General features: G+C 41.4%; 1 protein-coding gene across 1 annotated transcript; it reads right to left on the bottom strand.

Annotated features, from left to right (window-relative positions):
- Nucleotides 1-10,852: 10,852 nt before the first annotated feature.
- Nucleotides 10,853-16,777, bottom strand: LOC114645369 (extracellular calcium-sensing receptor-like). The gene is made up of 6 exons (XM_028793229.2): nt 16,564-16,777; nt 15,926-16,217; nt 14,803-15,627; nt 14,412-14,633; nt 14,117-14,240; nt 10,853-11,853 (listed from the first exon to the last, which is right to left on the bottom strand). The coding sequence occupies exons 1-6, from the start codon at nt 16,773-16,775 to the stop codon at nt 10,946-10,948; spliced, it is 2,583 nt and encodes an 860-aa protein (XP_028649062.2). The 5' UTR covers nt 16,776-16,777; the 3' UTR covers nt 10,853-10,945.

The raw sequence follows: 16,777 nt of genomic DNA, 5'->3' as shown, positions 1-16,777 counted from the left end.
AGAAAAAAACGCTAACCTTTACAAGTTCCATACATTTACACTGGCTGTTATTGACACAAATCAAATGTATGTTTTTATTGTATAATTGTAACAATAAGAGCAGGAAGGCTCGAACCCACAACCTTTTGAAAAGGAGTCAGCAGTTCTTACCACTGTACTACCAAAGAAGCCATGACAACAAACTACACTAACCCGATTTCTTTTTCTTCGGTAAGTCTTGAATAAAAGCTCACTTGTTCTGTTATACTTGTACATTTTGTGAAAGTGCTTATTTGATATTTGGACTTCAGTCTTCCACATTATACACTTCATGTCAAAATTTTGTCGTTAGTAAATAAACATGAAAAAAGTTTGTCTTTTAGGTATGTGTTCAACATTTCTTGCATTTCCTGTCATCCTGCACTTACATAGATCTTTGTAGATGTGGAACACACATGAAATGCATGTGTTCCAAATAACAATATATTTTTTAGCCTATACAGCTCTAGGTACTACCTCACTCCCTGATAAACAAGGCTTGAGCTGGGAGAGGTTTTTGCAGTTTCTACGGCGGTGGAAGGATGGGACAGCAGGCTGCTTACTGCTTGGGCTTATCGACACATTTGCAACACAAAAGACGCTGACGGAGAGGTGCAAACGGATTTAAGGTGGGCCGGGTTTACGAATTTTTTCATAACCTTGGGTTATTCTAGTGTTAAAAGAACTAAGTTATTGGTCTCTGAGAAACCTGGTTAATAAATGACAGGCTCGACAGAAAGTAAATTTTTGGGCGCCAAACCAGCCATCATTTACTTAAAGAAGAAAACAAAACAAAAAAATGCCCAATGGTGTGAAACGAAACAAAAGAGTAGCAAACAAAACAACATTGTTTCACATATAATAGTTGTTCTTCGTTTATGTAATAGAGGAGCTCCTTTACTCTGGTCACTTGGTAAAGATGTGATGGCTCCTTCCAGGTGGTCGTGTTTTTATGGCACAGGGACCAGAAGAGGTGGAGTCAGTGGCACTCACTGGGCAGTTTCTCCGTACTGTTGAGGAAAAGGAACACAAGACAGTTAGTTGTAACACACCTGTTGATCGCGGGTTGAACTTCATACCTGGGAGGAACTTGGAGAGTGACCCTCTGATGTGCATGAGGAGTTTGTAGTTTTTGCATGTCCATTACACTTGGTTTGCCTACTTAGCTTTGCACATGCTTTCAGAGGCCACAGGTAGAAGTATTCAAAAAGATAAATTTTTGGAGGCAAATTCTCATATCATTTCTTTTGATGGTTGAAATAATCTGCCTCAATATTTCAGAAATGGCTAAATTTACATTAATGAACTGAATGTACAGTGCTAAGCTCAGCAGACAATACCAAGAGCCGTAAAACCTTAATAAGCAATGTGCATTTCATAGTTTGGTTACTTTTTTAACACAATACTTATTTTATTGAAGTAGAATACCAGCATTGGATGTAAGGTGAGAAGCACATGTACAGTAAGGTATAAAAAAGACCAGAACACCACTATCGTGATAGCAGAAATACTTAATATTCTTAACAGAAATCTTTGGGGGTTCTGTGACCAACACTTGTCGTATTTAACCCACTCACCACAAACCCCAGCCAGGACTCAATGAAAAGCAATAAGGGCATGAAAAAGTATATTTACATATTTATAGACAAAACAACAAATTTTTTGATATACCCCACCCAACCAACAAATACTTACATATTTACAGACAAAACAACAAATTTTTTGATATACCCCACCCAACCAACAAATACATCACTACCATAAAGTTAGAAATTAGCAAATTAGGGTGTGAGATGCAATCTCCATAAAAAACCTGTTTTACAAAAAAATACCACATTCGAGTTTTACTGTCCTTTAAGTTGGAAGAGGACAATGCAAAGTCGGAAACCCGACGGAGTACACAGGCAGCCAATGCCGATAATAATAATACTATGTCCTACCAGTCAACAAGTTGGTTGCTCCAGATTACAGTGATTCCCCGTCGATAGGTGAACATCCGTGATATAGAAAGACCATATTTTTTTATAGTTTAAGCCTTAAAATACCCCTCCCACATGCTTTAAACACATGTAAACTTATTAAAACACACTTTGGATACACATATGATACACGGATGTCGGGCTAAAAATATGAGTAACATAATAAAAATCATCATCAGTTTTACCTTCTCCTGTATGGTCAAGGTGTTCCTCTGGCGCTTAGGCTCACTGCTACCAGAAGGCTTACAAGATGCAGGACACTTGGAAGCCATCGTAGGGCTTAAAACAAATGAAAAGCTTGTGAAAGTTTGCTCACAAAAGATTGCTCACAAAAGTCGGACCACAAGCAAGGTACGCGATGCGCGATTCGTTGGGGACCCATGCTCGCTGTTCTTGCGAGATTACACCACATTAGCAGCAGCTAATCAGAGCCCAAAAGAATAAAATCTGCTCTGATTGGTTGAGTCTCCTCTTTCAGCCAATAACAGGCTTTGTAAGAAATCATCTGGGTGCTGTAACGCAAAACTCTTTGTCTGCTGAAAACCGTATGCTTTGTTATGAATTGGCTGCAAAGCACACTACAGGTAGGATGTACTTATTGAATTTTTCTGATATATAGTGGGGGCGTGATAGCTGAACCGTGATAGAGTGGGGGATTACTGTAGATACAAAAACGTTTATCTTCTGAGACGCAGCTCTCTTGTATCGTGAAGATAAAAATCCAATCTTCCAGCAGGTGGCTCCCATTGCAGACTTTCCGTAACATGTTGTAGCTCCTCACTTCTCCTCCTGATGTGCCTCTCTCTCTTCCTCCTTTTCCGACTTAAATTATCTTTAGGCAATCAGTCCCATTTGTGCTGTATCTCCTTCTTAAAGGTGCAGACCTGCATTATGGGGCAAACTTATAGCAACCCATTTTTTATGGTATTCATCAATGAGAGGAACACTAACAACAGGCCAGTAATACATGTGGCACCTGCAACAAAGAGAGTGTGTCTTTTATTTACCACTTTTTTTTGTAGTGTTCTACTCATTGGGTTCCAGTCACACCCTCTGTACAGAACAACCCACTCCAAAGTAATAAGAAGCAAGAGTAATTAGGCTAGACAGGGAAGCAGTAATTTCTGTCATTTAAAGTATGGCTGTGTATTGTAATTTCCTTTCCTTGGGACCCAGAGACCACAAGGGGGCATTTTCTAACACAGTCAGTATGGATGTTGGAACAAGTGCTACTTGGTCCCCCTCAGCCTTGTCAGGGACCATTTCACATTGCATTCCTTTATGATGTACCATACTGGAATGGCTTACCTCTGAATGGCTGTCCTATTCCTGTGCTCTGTAAATACCTGTCAACTGCTTCGAGTAGTGCCCTTGCTGTCTCCTTAATCTCCTTCAGCACTGCCAAAAGTAATTTAATATAGACTGGAGTGTTCTTACCAGCTGCAGTAGTTTCTCCAACTGGTAAATTGACTTTTACACGTCTGATTCTAGGTGGGACTTCAGTTTTTCCCTTTCATCGTTTGGGAGTCATTCAGATTATGCTGCTCTTGCACATGCTCAGTTGGAGATTATTCGGCATTATGGAAAATTGATGATGTCCCTTTACCAGGACAGTCTGTTTCATCTCAAATAATTTAGCAATAGAGCTCATACACTTACACAGAAACACAGAATCATCTGTAACAGAAAGAAAGTCACTTACCCCTGGTCTGGTCATTGGTGAATTTTGACCTAAGTGTCTGGCTTCTTCAGGGTTTGCAAATACACCCTCATGCTTCTGGTCTTCTTGTGGCTTGCCATCATTTAACAAAAAAGATGAAGTAGACAATGGATGGCCCACTGTAGACTTGTTGTTCATTCGGCTAGAGTTTGGGGGTTTCTAAGACACTTTATAGTGGCTTTGGACTGTTGACGTTACATACCTCACTGCTGTCCTCATTGAGGAAAGCTTCATTGAAGAGGCCTGTAGCCATAGGTTTGAAGTGTGCCACTGTGATCTGTGCAGTTTATTCCAAATGCATTATGTTATCAGGACATAAAGCTGAAGTCGCACAAACCACCTGACAGCGTGAAACTAACAGGAGATAGACAGAAATGCATAAGGGACACACAGGCAGGCTTTTTAAAAAGTGCTGGTGTTTTCTGGTCAATACATAGTATATGGCCATGGCCACTGTCTGCAGCAGCCATGAGTGATTAGAACAGGGAAAGGTGCTATTTGGACACAATCCATAAATAACATAGACAGCTCAGATGACATTTGCCCACGCCTGGCAAGGTTCATTAAAAAACTCAATGAATACGCAAATATGGACGCCTCCATGGATATGCTTCCTCAGACCATCACTGACCCATCACCAAACTGGTCATGCTGAATGATGTTACAAGCAGCATAACATTCTCCACGGCTTCTCCAGACCCTTTCACGTCTGTCACATGTGCTCAGGGTGAACCTGCTGTCATCTGTGAAAAGCACAGGGCACCAGTGGTAGACCTACCAATTTGGGTATTCTAAGCAAATGCCAATAGAGCTCCATGGTGCCGGGCAGTGAGCACAGGGCCCACTAGAGGACATCGGGCCCTCAGGCCACCCTCATGAAGTCTGTTTCTGATTGTTTGGTCAGAGACATTCATACCAGTGGCCTGCTGGAGGTCATTTTGTAGGGCTCTGGCAGTGCTCATCCTGTTCCTCCTTACCCAAAGGAGCAGATAACGGTCCTGCTGATGGGTTAAAGACCACTTACAGCACTGTACAGCTCTCCTAGAGTAACTGCCTGTCTCCTGGAATCTCCTCCATGCCCTTGGAACTGTGCTGGAAGACACAGCAAACCTTCTGGCAATGGCATGTATTGATGTGCCATCCTGGAGAAGTTGGACTACCTGTGCAATCTCTGTAGGATCCAGGTATCGTCTCATGCTACCAGTAGTGACACTGACCATAGCCAAATGCAAAACTAGTGAAAAAACAGTCAGAAAAGATGAGGAGGGAAAAATGTCAGTGGCCTCCACTTGTTAAACCATTCCTGTTTTGGGGGTCGTCTCTTTATTGCCTCTCTAGTACACCTGTTGTTAATTTCATTAACACCAAAACAGCTGAAACTGATTAACAACCCCCTCTGCTGCTTAACTGACCAGATCAATATCCTAGATGTTTCATTGACTTGATGCTATACTCTGATTATAAAGCGTTCCTTTAATTTATATATATATAAATGCCAATGCTGATGCTCTCTCTCGCATTCACAACCTCTCGGTGCAGGATGCCCGACCCAACGGGTCTGGGCTGAGGGGGGGTGCCCTGTCAGACACGCGTGTTTAGGAGACAACTAAAGGGCTTGAGTACATGTAATTCCACGCCGGACCAGGGGGTGGCGAAGTGCACTAATTCTCTGTCTCTATCTCTTACAGACCATTCTAGGGAAATCCCGCCCAGCTCTGAGGCAGCCAATGACATCAATTTCGGTTCTGGTCCTGATGACATCACTTCCCTTACTGGCCTTTAAAGCCGCCATCTTGTTTATACTAAATCAGTTCTGTTTTGGACTAACTCGTGTGAGCATGTCTGTTCTACTGAATCAGTTTTGCAGCCGGGAAAAATTATACGGGTGGCTGCCCCAAACCTTCTCAATGTCTTATTGTCATTCTTGTTAAAGCGGCGTAGACGGCAGGATGATAAAAGCCCAGAAGAAAATGGGACCTGACCTGAATCATGACCAGGTGGGAGAGTACCGGTGCCGAGCTTCTGGGTGGGAGTTTCGTCTCGGATTTCGGAAGGAACCGGTGAAGACTCTGCTCCCTTTGTCTAATTCCGGGCCACATAAAATAAATAGGGAGAGTGTCGATGGGACCCACAGATGTAGGCTGGTCTCTATGGGGGAAGCAACAGGGACTCATCATGCTCTCTCGTAGGAGAGAGCTGTCCTCCCTACAGAGGCCAAGGCCCCAGAGCAAAGTGGGGATTCCCCAGACCAGCAGGCAAAGTCATTACAGGCATGGAGTCTAGTCCTGAGCAGTCTACCCAAGAGCAGGCTGATGCTCTGAGGGAAATGGTGGCGGGTTGGTTAAAGCCCTCTGAGTGCACCACCTACCAAATAGTTAAAAAGGTAGCCTGTTTTTTATTAATAAATAATCTTCCCGACCATTTCACCCAGCCGGTCTGGGGAGACTTTTCTAATATGAACGAGCTAATAGAACTCATCGAAACATCTAGGACAGCCTCACAATTTGGGAGAGCAGAACGGTCCTTTAGCGGATGCTGTGGAGATTACGTCCCTCCTAATCTGCCCCCTCTTCATAAACTGGAGTTTGTACTGTGCGGCCCTCCCTTGGAAGCAAGGCGGAATGTAAGTGGAGAGAGGGGGGTGGATTGTGTGCGCTTTCAAACCCCTTGTCACTGGCTTATATGGGAGAGGTAGTTGTTAATGGATTTAAAGTGGAAGCCCTTTTTGATTCAGCAACATTTCCATTGTCGATCGCCGGTATGTACTACCACGAAAGTGGATAAAAATATAGACCAGTATAACCTGTGTACACGGGGATATCCGATTCTATAAATCCGCCTGATATTTCATCAGCCAGAGAGGATCAGTTAAAAGAATCACCGTAGCGGTCCTCCCAAATCCACCTTTCGCTGTGATTCTCGGGCGGGACTGGTCTGATAGTAAAAGCGGTGAAGTACTGACCCCTCCTAAACCTAATTTGGGTCTATTAACAGACAGGAATCCCCCGTCGCAGGTTGTCTCCACACCGTGTACTCAGCTGGCAGAGAGAGATATGGGAGGCCAAGAGGAGGATGGGAAGCTTCCCGGGCCATCGCAGACCGTTGCGTCATCTGTCTGTGTCTTGCTGGAGCGGGATGACTCCCTGCCCCTTGAGGTCAGACCAGACCCTCTCTCAGATTTAAGCTTCCAATTTAGACAAACACCGGACTCATTTAAAAGGGAACAATGGAATGACGATTCCCTTAAATTTGCAAAGAATACAGTTACACTAGTCAACAGCCAACGCACCCATCAGCCCATGTCACAGGGGCCCCACCTTGTTATCGAAAATGATTTATTATATCAGGTCAGTGAGAATGGGGGGGGGGGGGGCGTACGGAAGCTGTTGCTAATCCCACAAATTTTTCGGCGGCAGGTTTGTGAGTTAGCGCACATCTGGGCACCGAGAAAACATTAGAGCGTATCAAGCTCCGATTTTATTGGCCAGGATTAACAAGGAGGTTTGCTGCTTCTGTATCTTTTGTCCGGAGTGTCAGCTGTGGCAAATTCCTAGGAGAGACTGTGCTCCTCTTGTTCCCCTTCTCTTGATTGATGTCCCGTTCGAAAGAATAGCGGTAAATATAGTGGGACCCCTGGAACCCTAGGCCAAAGGACATAAGTATATATTAGTCTTCGTGGATTATGTGACCCGGTATCCAGAAGCTGTTCCATTGCACTCAGCTAATACTAAAGCCATCGCAGGGGAACTGGTAGGGGTCTTTGTGTAAGTTGGCATTCCTAAAGAAGTCCTTACAGACCAATGGACGCCGTTTACCTGGGAGACGTTCAGGGAAACGGCCAAGTTACTTAAAATAAAGCACTTAAAGACCTCGGCGTATCATCCTCAAACCGACGGTCTAGTGGAGAGGTTTAATCAGACTCTCAAACCGGTACTTCACAGGGTGGTCAGCAGGGATGGAAGGAATTGGGATCAACTCCTCCCCCTTGTACTCTTTGCCTACAGGGAAGTCCCACAAGCCTCAACAGGGTTCTCACCCTTTGAATTATTAAATGGACGACAACCCCGGGGCATATTGGACATTTTAAAAGAAGGTTGGGAAGGAGAGGCTTTTCCCTCGACTAATATTTTGGAGTATATCGTGCAGTTATGCGATAGATTTGAGAAAATTCAACCCATATTAAAAAGTCACACGGAAGAGGCGGAAGCAGCAGAGGCCCGCTATTATGACCGTGGTACGACGCTTCAGGAATTCCAACCTGGGGATCAGGTCATGGTGTTGGTTCCCACCTCCCATTCTAAACTACTTGCCCATTGGCAGGGGCCATACGAAGTTAAAGAGAGGAAAGGGCTCATCGACTATTTGGTGAAACAGCCCAATCGTCGGCCGAGCGAGCATATATATCACTTGAATCTGCTGAAACCGTGGAAGGAAAGGGACCCTGATCCCTCCTCCAGCCAGCCCCGCTTATTCTTTGCTCAGACCAACACACTTAACTTCGGCTCTAACTTGAATACCCGACAGAGGCGAGACCTCAAAGAATTTGATGTCGTCCGTCCCGGAGGTGGTAGACGAAATACCCAGAAGGACCTCTCTGATTGCCCACGACATTGTGACAGAACCTGGGATTATAATCCTGAGGCAAAGAAGGCTGAAGTGGAACTTGAAATCAAGCGTATGCTGGACTTAGGAGTCATAGAGGATAGTTATAGTCCCTGGTCCAGCCCAATAGTCTTGGTTAGTAAGCCCGATGGAAGTTGGAGGTTTTGCAATGACTTCCATCGACTTAATCAGGTCTCACAATTTGATGCTTATCCTATGCCTCGAGTAGACGACCTTCTTGAGAGGCTTGGACAGTCAGAATATTTGACCACACTTGACATGACCAAGGGGTACTGGCAGTTTCCTTTAACGGACTACGCAAAGGTTAAGACTGCGTTTAGCACCCCTAGTGGGCACTGGCAGTATCGTGTTCTTCCATTCGGGTTACATGGGGCTCCTGCGACTTTCCAGCGTGCTTTGCCCCATAACACGTATAGTGCTGCCTACCTGGATGATGCCATCTTCTATTTCAGCACCTGGAAGGAACACCTACAACACCTCTGAGTGGTATTACGGACGCTGGGTGAAACCGGTCTTCGGATCAATCCAAAAAAATATTTTTTTGGGTTGAAAGAAGCCAAATATTTGGGCTACCTGGTGGGTCATGGCACTGTGAAGCCAAAGTGCTCTAAAATAGATGCCATTTTGAAATGGCCCTGTCCGTGAACCAAGTGGCATGTCCAAGCAATTCTCGGTTTAGCCAGGTACTACCATAGGTTTGTAAAACACTTTTTGAAGAGAGCTGCGACCTTGAGTGATTTAACAAAGAAGAGGGCTCCCAACAGTGTGGTATGGACCAATACGACAGAAGCTGCATTCAGTGACTTATAAAGGGCCCTAACGTCAGCACCTGTTTTGAAAGCACCTGACTTTTTGCTTCCTTTTATCCTCCAGACAGACGATTCGGACACAGGCCTAGGAGCAGTGTTGAGCCAAAGCGTTGATGGTGCTGAACACCCCGTTCCTGAGCTGGAAACTGCTGGATCGGGAGACCAGGTATGCGGTGGTGGAAAGAGAGGCTCTTGCGATTAAGTGGGCGATTACACAGTTGAGGTACTACCTCTTGGGTCCGGAGTTTACATTTTTCATGGACCATGCACCTTTACAGTGGATGGCACTGCATAAGAAGTCCAACTCTCGAGTCACTAGATGGTTCCTTGATCTGCAACCTTATAAGTTCTCGCTCGTTCATCGGTAGGGTTCTCTCCACACCAATGCCGATGCTCTCTCTCGCATTCATGACCTCTCGGTGCAGGACACCCGAACCAACGGGTCTGATTTGAGGGGGTTGTGCCCTATCACACACGTGTGTTTAGGAGACAACTAAAGGGCTTGAGCACATGTAATTCCACGCTGGACCAGGGGGTGGTGAAGTGCACTAATTCTCTCTCTCGATCTCTTACAGACTATTCTAGAGAAATCCCAGCCGGCTCTGGGGCAGCCAACGACGTCACTTCCGGTTCTAGTCCTGATGACATTTTCTTCCCTTACTGGCATTTAAAGCCGCCATCTTGTTTATACTAAATCAGTTCTGTTTTGGACTCACTCGTGTGAACATGTCTGTTCTACTGAATCACTTTTGCAGCCGGGAAAAATTATAAGAGTGGCTGCCCCAAACTTTCTCAATGTCTTATTGTCGTTCTTATTACAGTATACTGTATATACACATACAGGGTGAGTCAAAAAATCTTTTTATACCATATTTGTCTTGTTTGATTATTTCTGCCATAGTTACTAAATGGATGTACTGTTTATAAGACTTGAGTCTCTTCTGCATTCATCTTGCTGCTGGAAGCATCGGTGCCGGATGTGTGAGTTTTAATGGTCTGGGTTTTGGTCACAATAAAAAATTTTGCAAGTTCCTGCCAAGCCAATGGCTATAAATCCTTCCCACTATCATAATAGGGGCACCACTCAGCCCCAAACCAAAGTCACAGTATCACCTAGCACAGTCAGCAACATGTTTCCTAATGAACACAACCCAAATGCACAAGTACAAAAAGCAATATTCTTTTCTCTCTCTCCTTCCTTCCTCCAAGCTGGACATGGGAATGCTTCCAGTGCTACAGTGTTTCCTGTTCAAAACACTTCTGGGTCATATAGAGACCAGGGAGGTCCTCCCCAGAAAGTGGCCTCTAACGGCACCCAGTGTCTCTGATAGGGCTGCATTTACAGACTCCAATTCCCATGTACCCTTGTGGGTGTCCAAACTGGGACATCTCGGGAAGACCACTGCCACCTGTCATATGGGGGATGGAACTGCTCCTGGTTTCTAGCTTCTGCTTGTCTGTCTTTTATATGATTCCGGCCGGGCAAGAAGTTGTTCCCTCGTCCAGTTGGCGTGCCTGTCTATCCTCCCATTATGGCCTACTGTTCGGGCAAGTAATCCTCCTCCATCCCAACTGGGAAGCCTGTCCTTCCTCTTGGGCACCTAAAACCCTTTGCTGTTTATTCTATGATTTGCATATTTGAAAATAGGATGCATTTTCAAAGTAAAAGTTTGAGTGCTTTAAAAAAGAAAATATGAAGCAAATTACTATTAGAAGTAGGCTTTATTAGATTTTTTGAATTTACACAAACTCATGTTTCAGTGTTTCTACATTAGATGGCCTGACACAGTGCCAATTTACTTAGAGGCTAGTTTTCCCATTAGTGACTTTTTATTATTTAACTCAGGCTTCAGTAAAATAATAAAACATTTTGGACTAAATATGGCAAAAAGCACACCAAAGCTTGAGGCCAAGATAGCAAATATCTCAACAGCTACTGTATACTTTCCTGGAGAACTGATATAAGCAGGGATAAAACTTATCCAAACTGCACAAAAAAGCAGCATGCTAAATGTTATGAACTTGGCTTCATTAAATGTGTCTGGAAGATTTCTTGCAAGGAACGCTATTGCAAAACAAGTACATGCTAATAGCCCAATGTAGCCCAATACAGAGCTAAACCCTACTATAGAGCCATTATCACATTCAAATATAATTTTTTCATTTTGATATTTTGTATTTTTCACTGGACTTGGAGGTGCAGTGGACAGCCATATGATACATATTATAGACTGAATTAGTGTGAACAGAAATATGGTGCCTCTCTGCTGAGAAACACCAAACCATTTCATCATGTTGTTTCCTGGCAAGGTGGCCTTAAAAGCCACTATGACCACAATTGTTTTTACAAGAATGCAAGAAACACACAACACAAAGCTGATTCCAAACACTATGTGCCTCAGTATGCAAGTTAAATCGGTGGGCTGTCCTATAAAACATAAGGCACAAAGAAAGCAAAATGTTAAGGATACCAGCAAAAGGAAACTTAGTTCAGAATTGTTGGCTTTTACTACAGGAGTGTTCCTGTATATGATGAAAACCACTAAAACGCAGATTGATAAGCAAACTCCAAATAATGATACTGTTGTTAAGGTAATTCCCATTGGATCTCCATAAGAAAGGAACTCAATTGCCTTTGCGACACACTGTGTTTTATCCAAATTTGACCAAAAATCCTCTGGACACTTGAGACATACAATGGAATCTGTAAAACACGAAGAAAAACAGTTAATTGGGACACATTACATTAAGACATTTCTAATATTTATTGAGCAGCTGCATGTAGAAGTAGAAGTAGCTTCTACACATTTCATTTTCCCTCTTTAAAAATTACAAATTTAAAAACCTTCTCAGATGAAGCCCATTGCTTGGTCATGAGCTAGTTTTAGCAGAGAGTTTCTACCTAGTTTTGCTTAAGCTAGACATATAATATATACATCTGGAGACAACCATGAATGAATTGTACTTAAAACTTTGTGGGAACAATTAGATGGCTCATTGCATGTCATATTTCTAAACCAATCCAACACCTTATGAATGCAGCAAGTATGGGTGGTGATTTTGAACTGCATAGATCTGAGGCGCTCTAGTTAACCAGGTCCAACAGACAGCAAACTTTGAATTACGCATTGCATTTGAAATAAATTGTGTGTCACATCCCTTCAAATGTCCCACTGTTAACAGAACTGATAATGAAGAGTCCCAGTAGATGCAGATTTCATGTTCAAAACACTCAAATCAACAAACCTGCCTAACATCTATCCATCCATCCATTTTCCAACCCGCTGAATCCGAACACAGGGTCGCGGGGGTCTGCTGGAGCCAATCCACCTGCCTAACAACACCAGTAAAATCAAGGAGAAGGCTGTACAGTGAAAATGACAGAAAGATATCATCGCAGACAGAAGTACTTCTTAAACCTGTGAAGCCCAGTAGCTGTCGTGTACTACGTGTGTCTGTCTGTCTGTCTCCACGGTAGCAGTGCTCATTTCATTGTGCAGATTAATTATTAGGCCTCAGTTACCATGTGCTACTGAGATATTGAACAGATAAGAGCAATGTTAGCTTTTAATTTTATCTCAGTGTCAAGTATTTTGATTAGTATCTTTTGCTCTCTCCCTGAAACCCCAGCAGTGATTTAAAATTCATGGATTGGAGCAGTTGGGGGCAAGTGTTTAGGAAGAAGCCCTGTGGGTGTACCCTTTGCAGTGCAGGATTTCTGAAACACACAGAAACCAGTTTAGAAAATATGTAAACTTAGTAAGAATGAAAAGAAAACTACTCAAAACCATTCAAATTTTTCTTCCTGCTCTTCATTAAATACTCAATACAAAATAAAGATGTGTTGATCTAGCAGTGTGACTTAATAAAGCTGCAGAACAAAAACCTACATATCATTTTATTGGGACAGCACAGTAGTTAATACAGCTCCCTTAATAGCTCCATGAATATGCAAGGAAACCACAGTGCCTGAATGAAACCCACACAGACAAATGCCTCCTAGACAATAACTGCACTGAGATTTAAGCCCAGGTAACTGGAATTGTGGGATCGCAGTGACTTCATGCTGGCGTGATAGTTGTAATACTGAAATATGGTAAATATTAGATTGTTATATGTTGTGCCATTGATAACTGAGATGGATGGTATAAGTACCATAAGTCACTGAAGACTTGTAGATAAGTATAAGGTATTTCATGTAAAGAAGCAAACATAATCAGCCTGAGTGTGACTCTGTGCATGAGTGAACAAAGATAACGAATGCCAAGGATGAGTGAAATGTGACCATAGATCAACCAAGTAAATGTACAATGCAGAAAATACCAAAAGCAGAAATCAGAAAAAAAAGACTGACCAATTATAGGTCTGGAGCAAACACAAATCTTGCATAAATTCTTAATGATCCCTAATGAGCAGACATTTGGCTCAAATAACAGTTGTTGCCCACAGCCATGGCCTAGAAAACCTAAAAATAAACAAAAGCACTTTGTAGCAAAATGTTATGCAGCTTGATGGTACTGTGTAATAATGGTCACATGCCAAAATATTTATTGCTTATTTAATATTAATATAGATTATATAATATATACAGTTAATTCTATATTATTCTACGTATTATCAATAGTAGGGACTATGTAGAACTTTAATGAAGTGTGTCTTTAAATTGACATGCATTATTATTTTCCAATTTTATTGTAATTTATTTGTGATGGATTTTTTCAAAAAATTTATTTAGTTCCTCTCACTGTTATTTATTTCTTTTAAAGCTTATACTTCTAGTTACAGTACTGTGTACATCAAGTTGCTTGGACATAATAATTCATCATAGTACAAAAGAGTACCATGGTTTCTTATCAGTATTTAACATTTATAGAAATGAATGCCTGAAGAGGCCATCCACATTACCACACATTACCATTAAGTGCTACTGAAGTTACATTGTAATGCTTTCAATAAATTCTATTTACCAATCTCACTGTTGATCTCTCCATCATCGCAAGGCACACAGTCAAAACAACAGACAGGTTCTCCTTTTCTTGTAGCTTTTCTTGTGCCTGGCTGACAGCTTTTACTGCATACAGATTCTGGAACCTGTATGACAAAAAGAAAACAGTTGTATAAGTTAATTTGGTTTAAAATGTCATTTTTAAACATGAAATGGCAACGTTATCTATTATTATTCCATAGAAAATTTGTATTATGTTTAAAACAGAAAATGTCAGAGTGCAACTGGTTTCAATGCCTGAACATGGTTATGCCTACCATCCCAAACTTCCAAAATATTTCATCCTCTTTCAGCATGAGGTCATTCCCAGCACCAGCTGATTCATCAAAAAGACCAACAGTTTTCACTCTGACTTCGCCGTGTTCATCCATTTGCCAGCTCATTATGTCATAGATTGCTGGAGGATCTCCATTTTCATCAAACATTATTCTTTCTCTCAAATGATTACTGAAGTTGACTTTCTTTAAATAGTGGAAAAGCTTAAACACAAAATCCAACTCAAATCAGAATTCAAATATTTAAAAAACGATTTACGTGTAATTTTTTTGTAAATGTGAAAACCACATTTATGAGAATTAAGTTTAAAGTTAGAGTAAAAAAAAATTATGATTCAGGCTTCAAAGTTGAGGTAACATTTCATCTTCTTACCTGCCAGGGCTGTACAATTGTACTATTTGCACATGAATGGTTTTCAAAGGGTCCTTTTCCACTTTCACAAGATATCATATTATGAAGTGCATGTGCCAATGCATACACTGCCTTATAAATGTTGTAAGAGGTACGTAATTGTGATACATCACTGTATCCAGTTTTAGTGCTGCTGATGTTTTCATATCCTGTACATATCGGATGATCAACAGACACATTTTGTCCTTGAATGATTTCCTGAAATTTGCATCCAAACATTGTTTCCCAGAATTGAATGAGCAACCTTTTATTTGGATTAACTTCAGGATGCACCTGAAGAAGAAAGTTTTGGAATCCTGGGATTTCTCCTCTACGTATTGCCACTCCAATTGTCCCCCCTAAACAGGCAAAGACTTCTTTAGTGGCCAAGGCCATAGAGGTAGCCCATGCCTCACTTGCAATCCATTGCCTCCCCGTGATGTTTTGCCTGACCAGCTCCATTACCACAGGAGTAAAATCAACTCTCGATGATAAAACAACAATCACTTTTGCAGTTGATTGTTTTATTTTATCCACTATTTGCAGCACCTTTGATTTTGTTACTAATTTGGGAATGGTTTCTGAGAAAGAAATGCATCCAAATGTTTTAACTTCTTCAATTAATAACTTTACTGCATTTTGTCCATAATCATCATCACTTGCTAGAGCCCCTACCCAGGTCCACTTGTAATGTTTAAGAATTCGAATCATAGCTTTGATCTGAAAGGTATCACTTGGAACAGTTCTAAAGAATGATGGAAACTCTAGTTTGTTGCTTAAGCAGGAACATGTTGCATAATAACTGACCTATGAAGCAAATATTATAAATAGCATAAATACTAAATCCCAAGATAATGTACATACTGTATTTAATGCCACAATAATGAACTGATAGCTAAATTATAGTCAATGTATACCGCTAATGTACAGTATATAAATGCCAAAGGTTTATCATTTCAATAATAATAATAATATAAAAATATAATGAGGAAAGTAAGGCTCAAAAACTTCAAAAACACATAAATACACACATTTATATTATGAGGACATTTAGCTTAATTCATGTTTAAAATACAACAATCATGAAAAGAAGCGATAAATGTACCATAGGCATCCGGAACAAACCCACTATCCGTGATATTGCAATAGAATGTGTTGATGCGGGGTCCCCAACAATTGCAAGAACAGGAGGAGATCCATAGCAGTCAGAAGCCTCCATGGCCTCACTCTCTCCAGCAAAAAGGGCAGTGGCAGCTCTCAGTGCCGTTGGCATCTTTTGACAGTTGTCGTATAGTCTGTATCCTAAAGTAATGTTCGGCAGAAGAGTTTCATTTCTGTTTATTTCCTCAATAGCAAAAACCATTGCTTGTGCTCTTTGAAATATGGAGACATCAAAGCTGAAAAAAACATTAGTGTTTTTACATAATACGTCTTTAAAAGACTGGATAAGTGCAACAAGCATCCATTTGGATTCTAGCAGTGTTATCTCTCAAAGTGTCTGCAAAGTATCCTTAGTGAGTGTGGATTATGGGTGAATTTTTTTTTAAAATTTAGAATTAAATGATTCTAATGAAGTGCTGAAGAATATACTTTTAACTATAAGTGATCACTCTGCTAAATTTGCTTTTATTACCAACCTAAGGAAATGTAACATATTGACAATCCATTTTTAATCTGCTATGCAAGTGTACCTTACATTTTGCCATTTCCAAATTTTTAGTGCATGAAATTGTTTCAACTTACCCATCACACTTCCACTGTTCAGGCTTTGCTCTGAAAGAAAAATCTGGTGGGATTATTTTAACACTTATTTCAAATATGCCTCCTAAGATAATGTCGCCCTTTTTATACAGGCTATTCATTTCAAAAAATTCCTGAAATGTACATGCTGGCCGCTTTTGTGCTGTGGTAAAAAGTAAACTTATTGACATTAAAAGGTGCAAATGGAATGTCATTA

This window comes from Erpetoichthys calabaricus, chromosome 2, assembly GCF_900747795.2.
Source record: "Erpetoichthys calabaricus chromosome 2, fErpCal1.3, whole genome shotgun sequence".
Taxonomy (NCBI): domain Eukaryota; kingdom Metazoa; phylum Chordata; class Cladistia; order Polypteriformes; family Polypteridae; genus Erpetoichthys; species Erpetoichthys calabaricus.
The sequence above is the reverse complement of the archived record's forward strand: the minus strand, read 5'-3'. Positions and strand labels throughout refer to the sequence as shown.

Excerpts from the sequence above, each read along its gene's own strand:
- LOC114645369 (XM_028793229.2), bottom strand. The coding sequence starts at position 16,775 with ATGACATTCCATTTGCACCTTTTAATGTCAATAAGTTTACTTTTTACC. Across the intron at positions 14,634-14,802 it reads CAATTGTACAGCCCTGGCAG|CTTTTCCACTATTTAAAGAA; the intron begins GTAAGAAGATGA and ends TTTGTGTTTAAG. Across the intron at positions 14,241-14,411 it reads TATTTTGGAAGTTTGGGATG|GTTCCAGAATCTGTATGCAG; the intron begins GTAGGCATAACC and ends TTTGTCATACAG.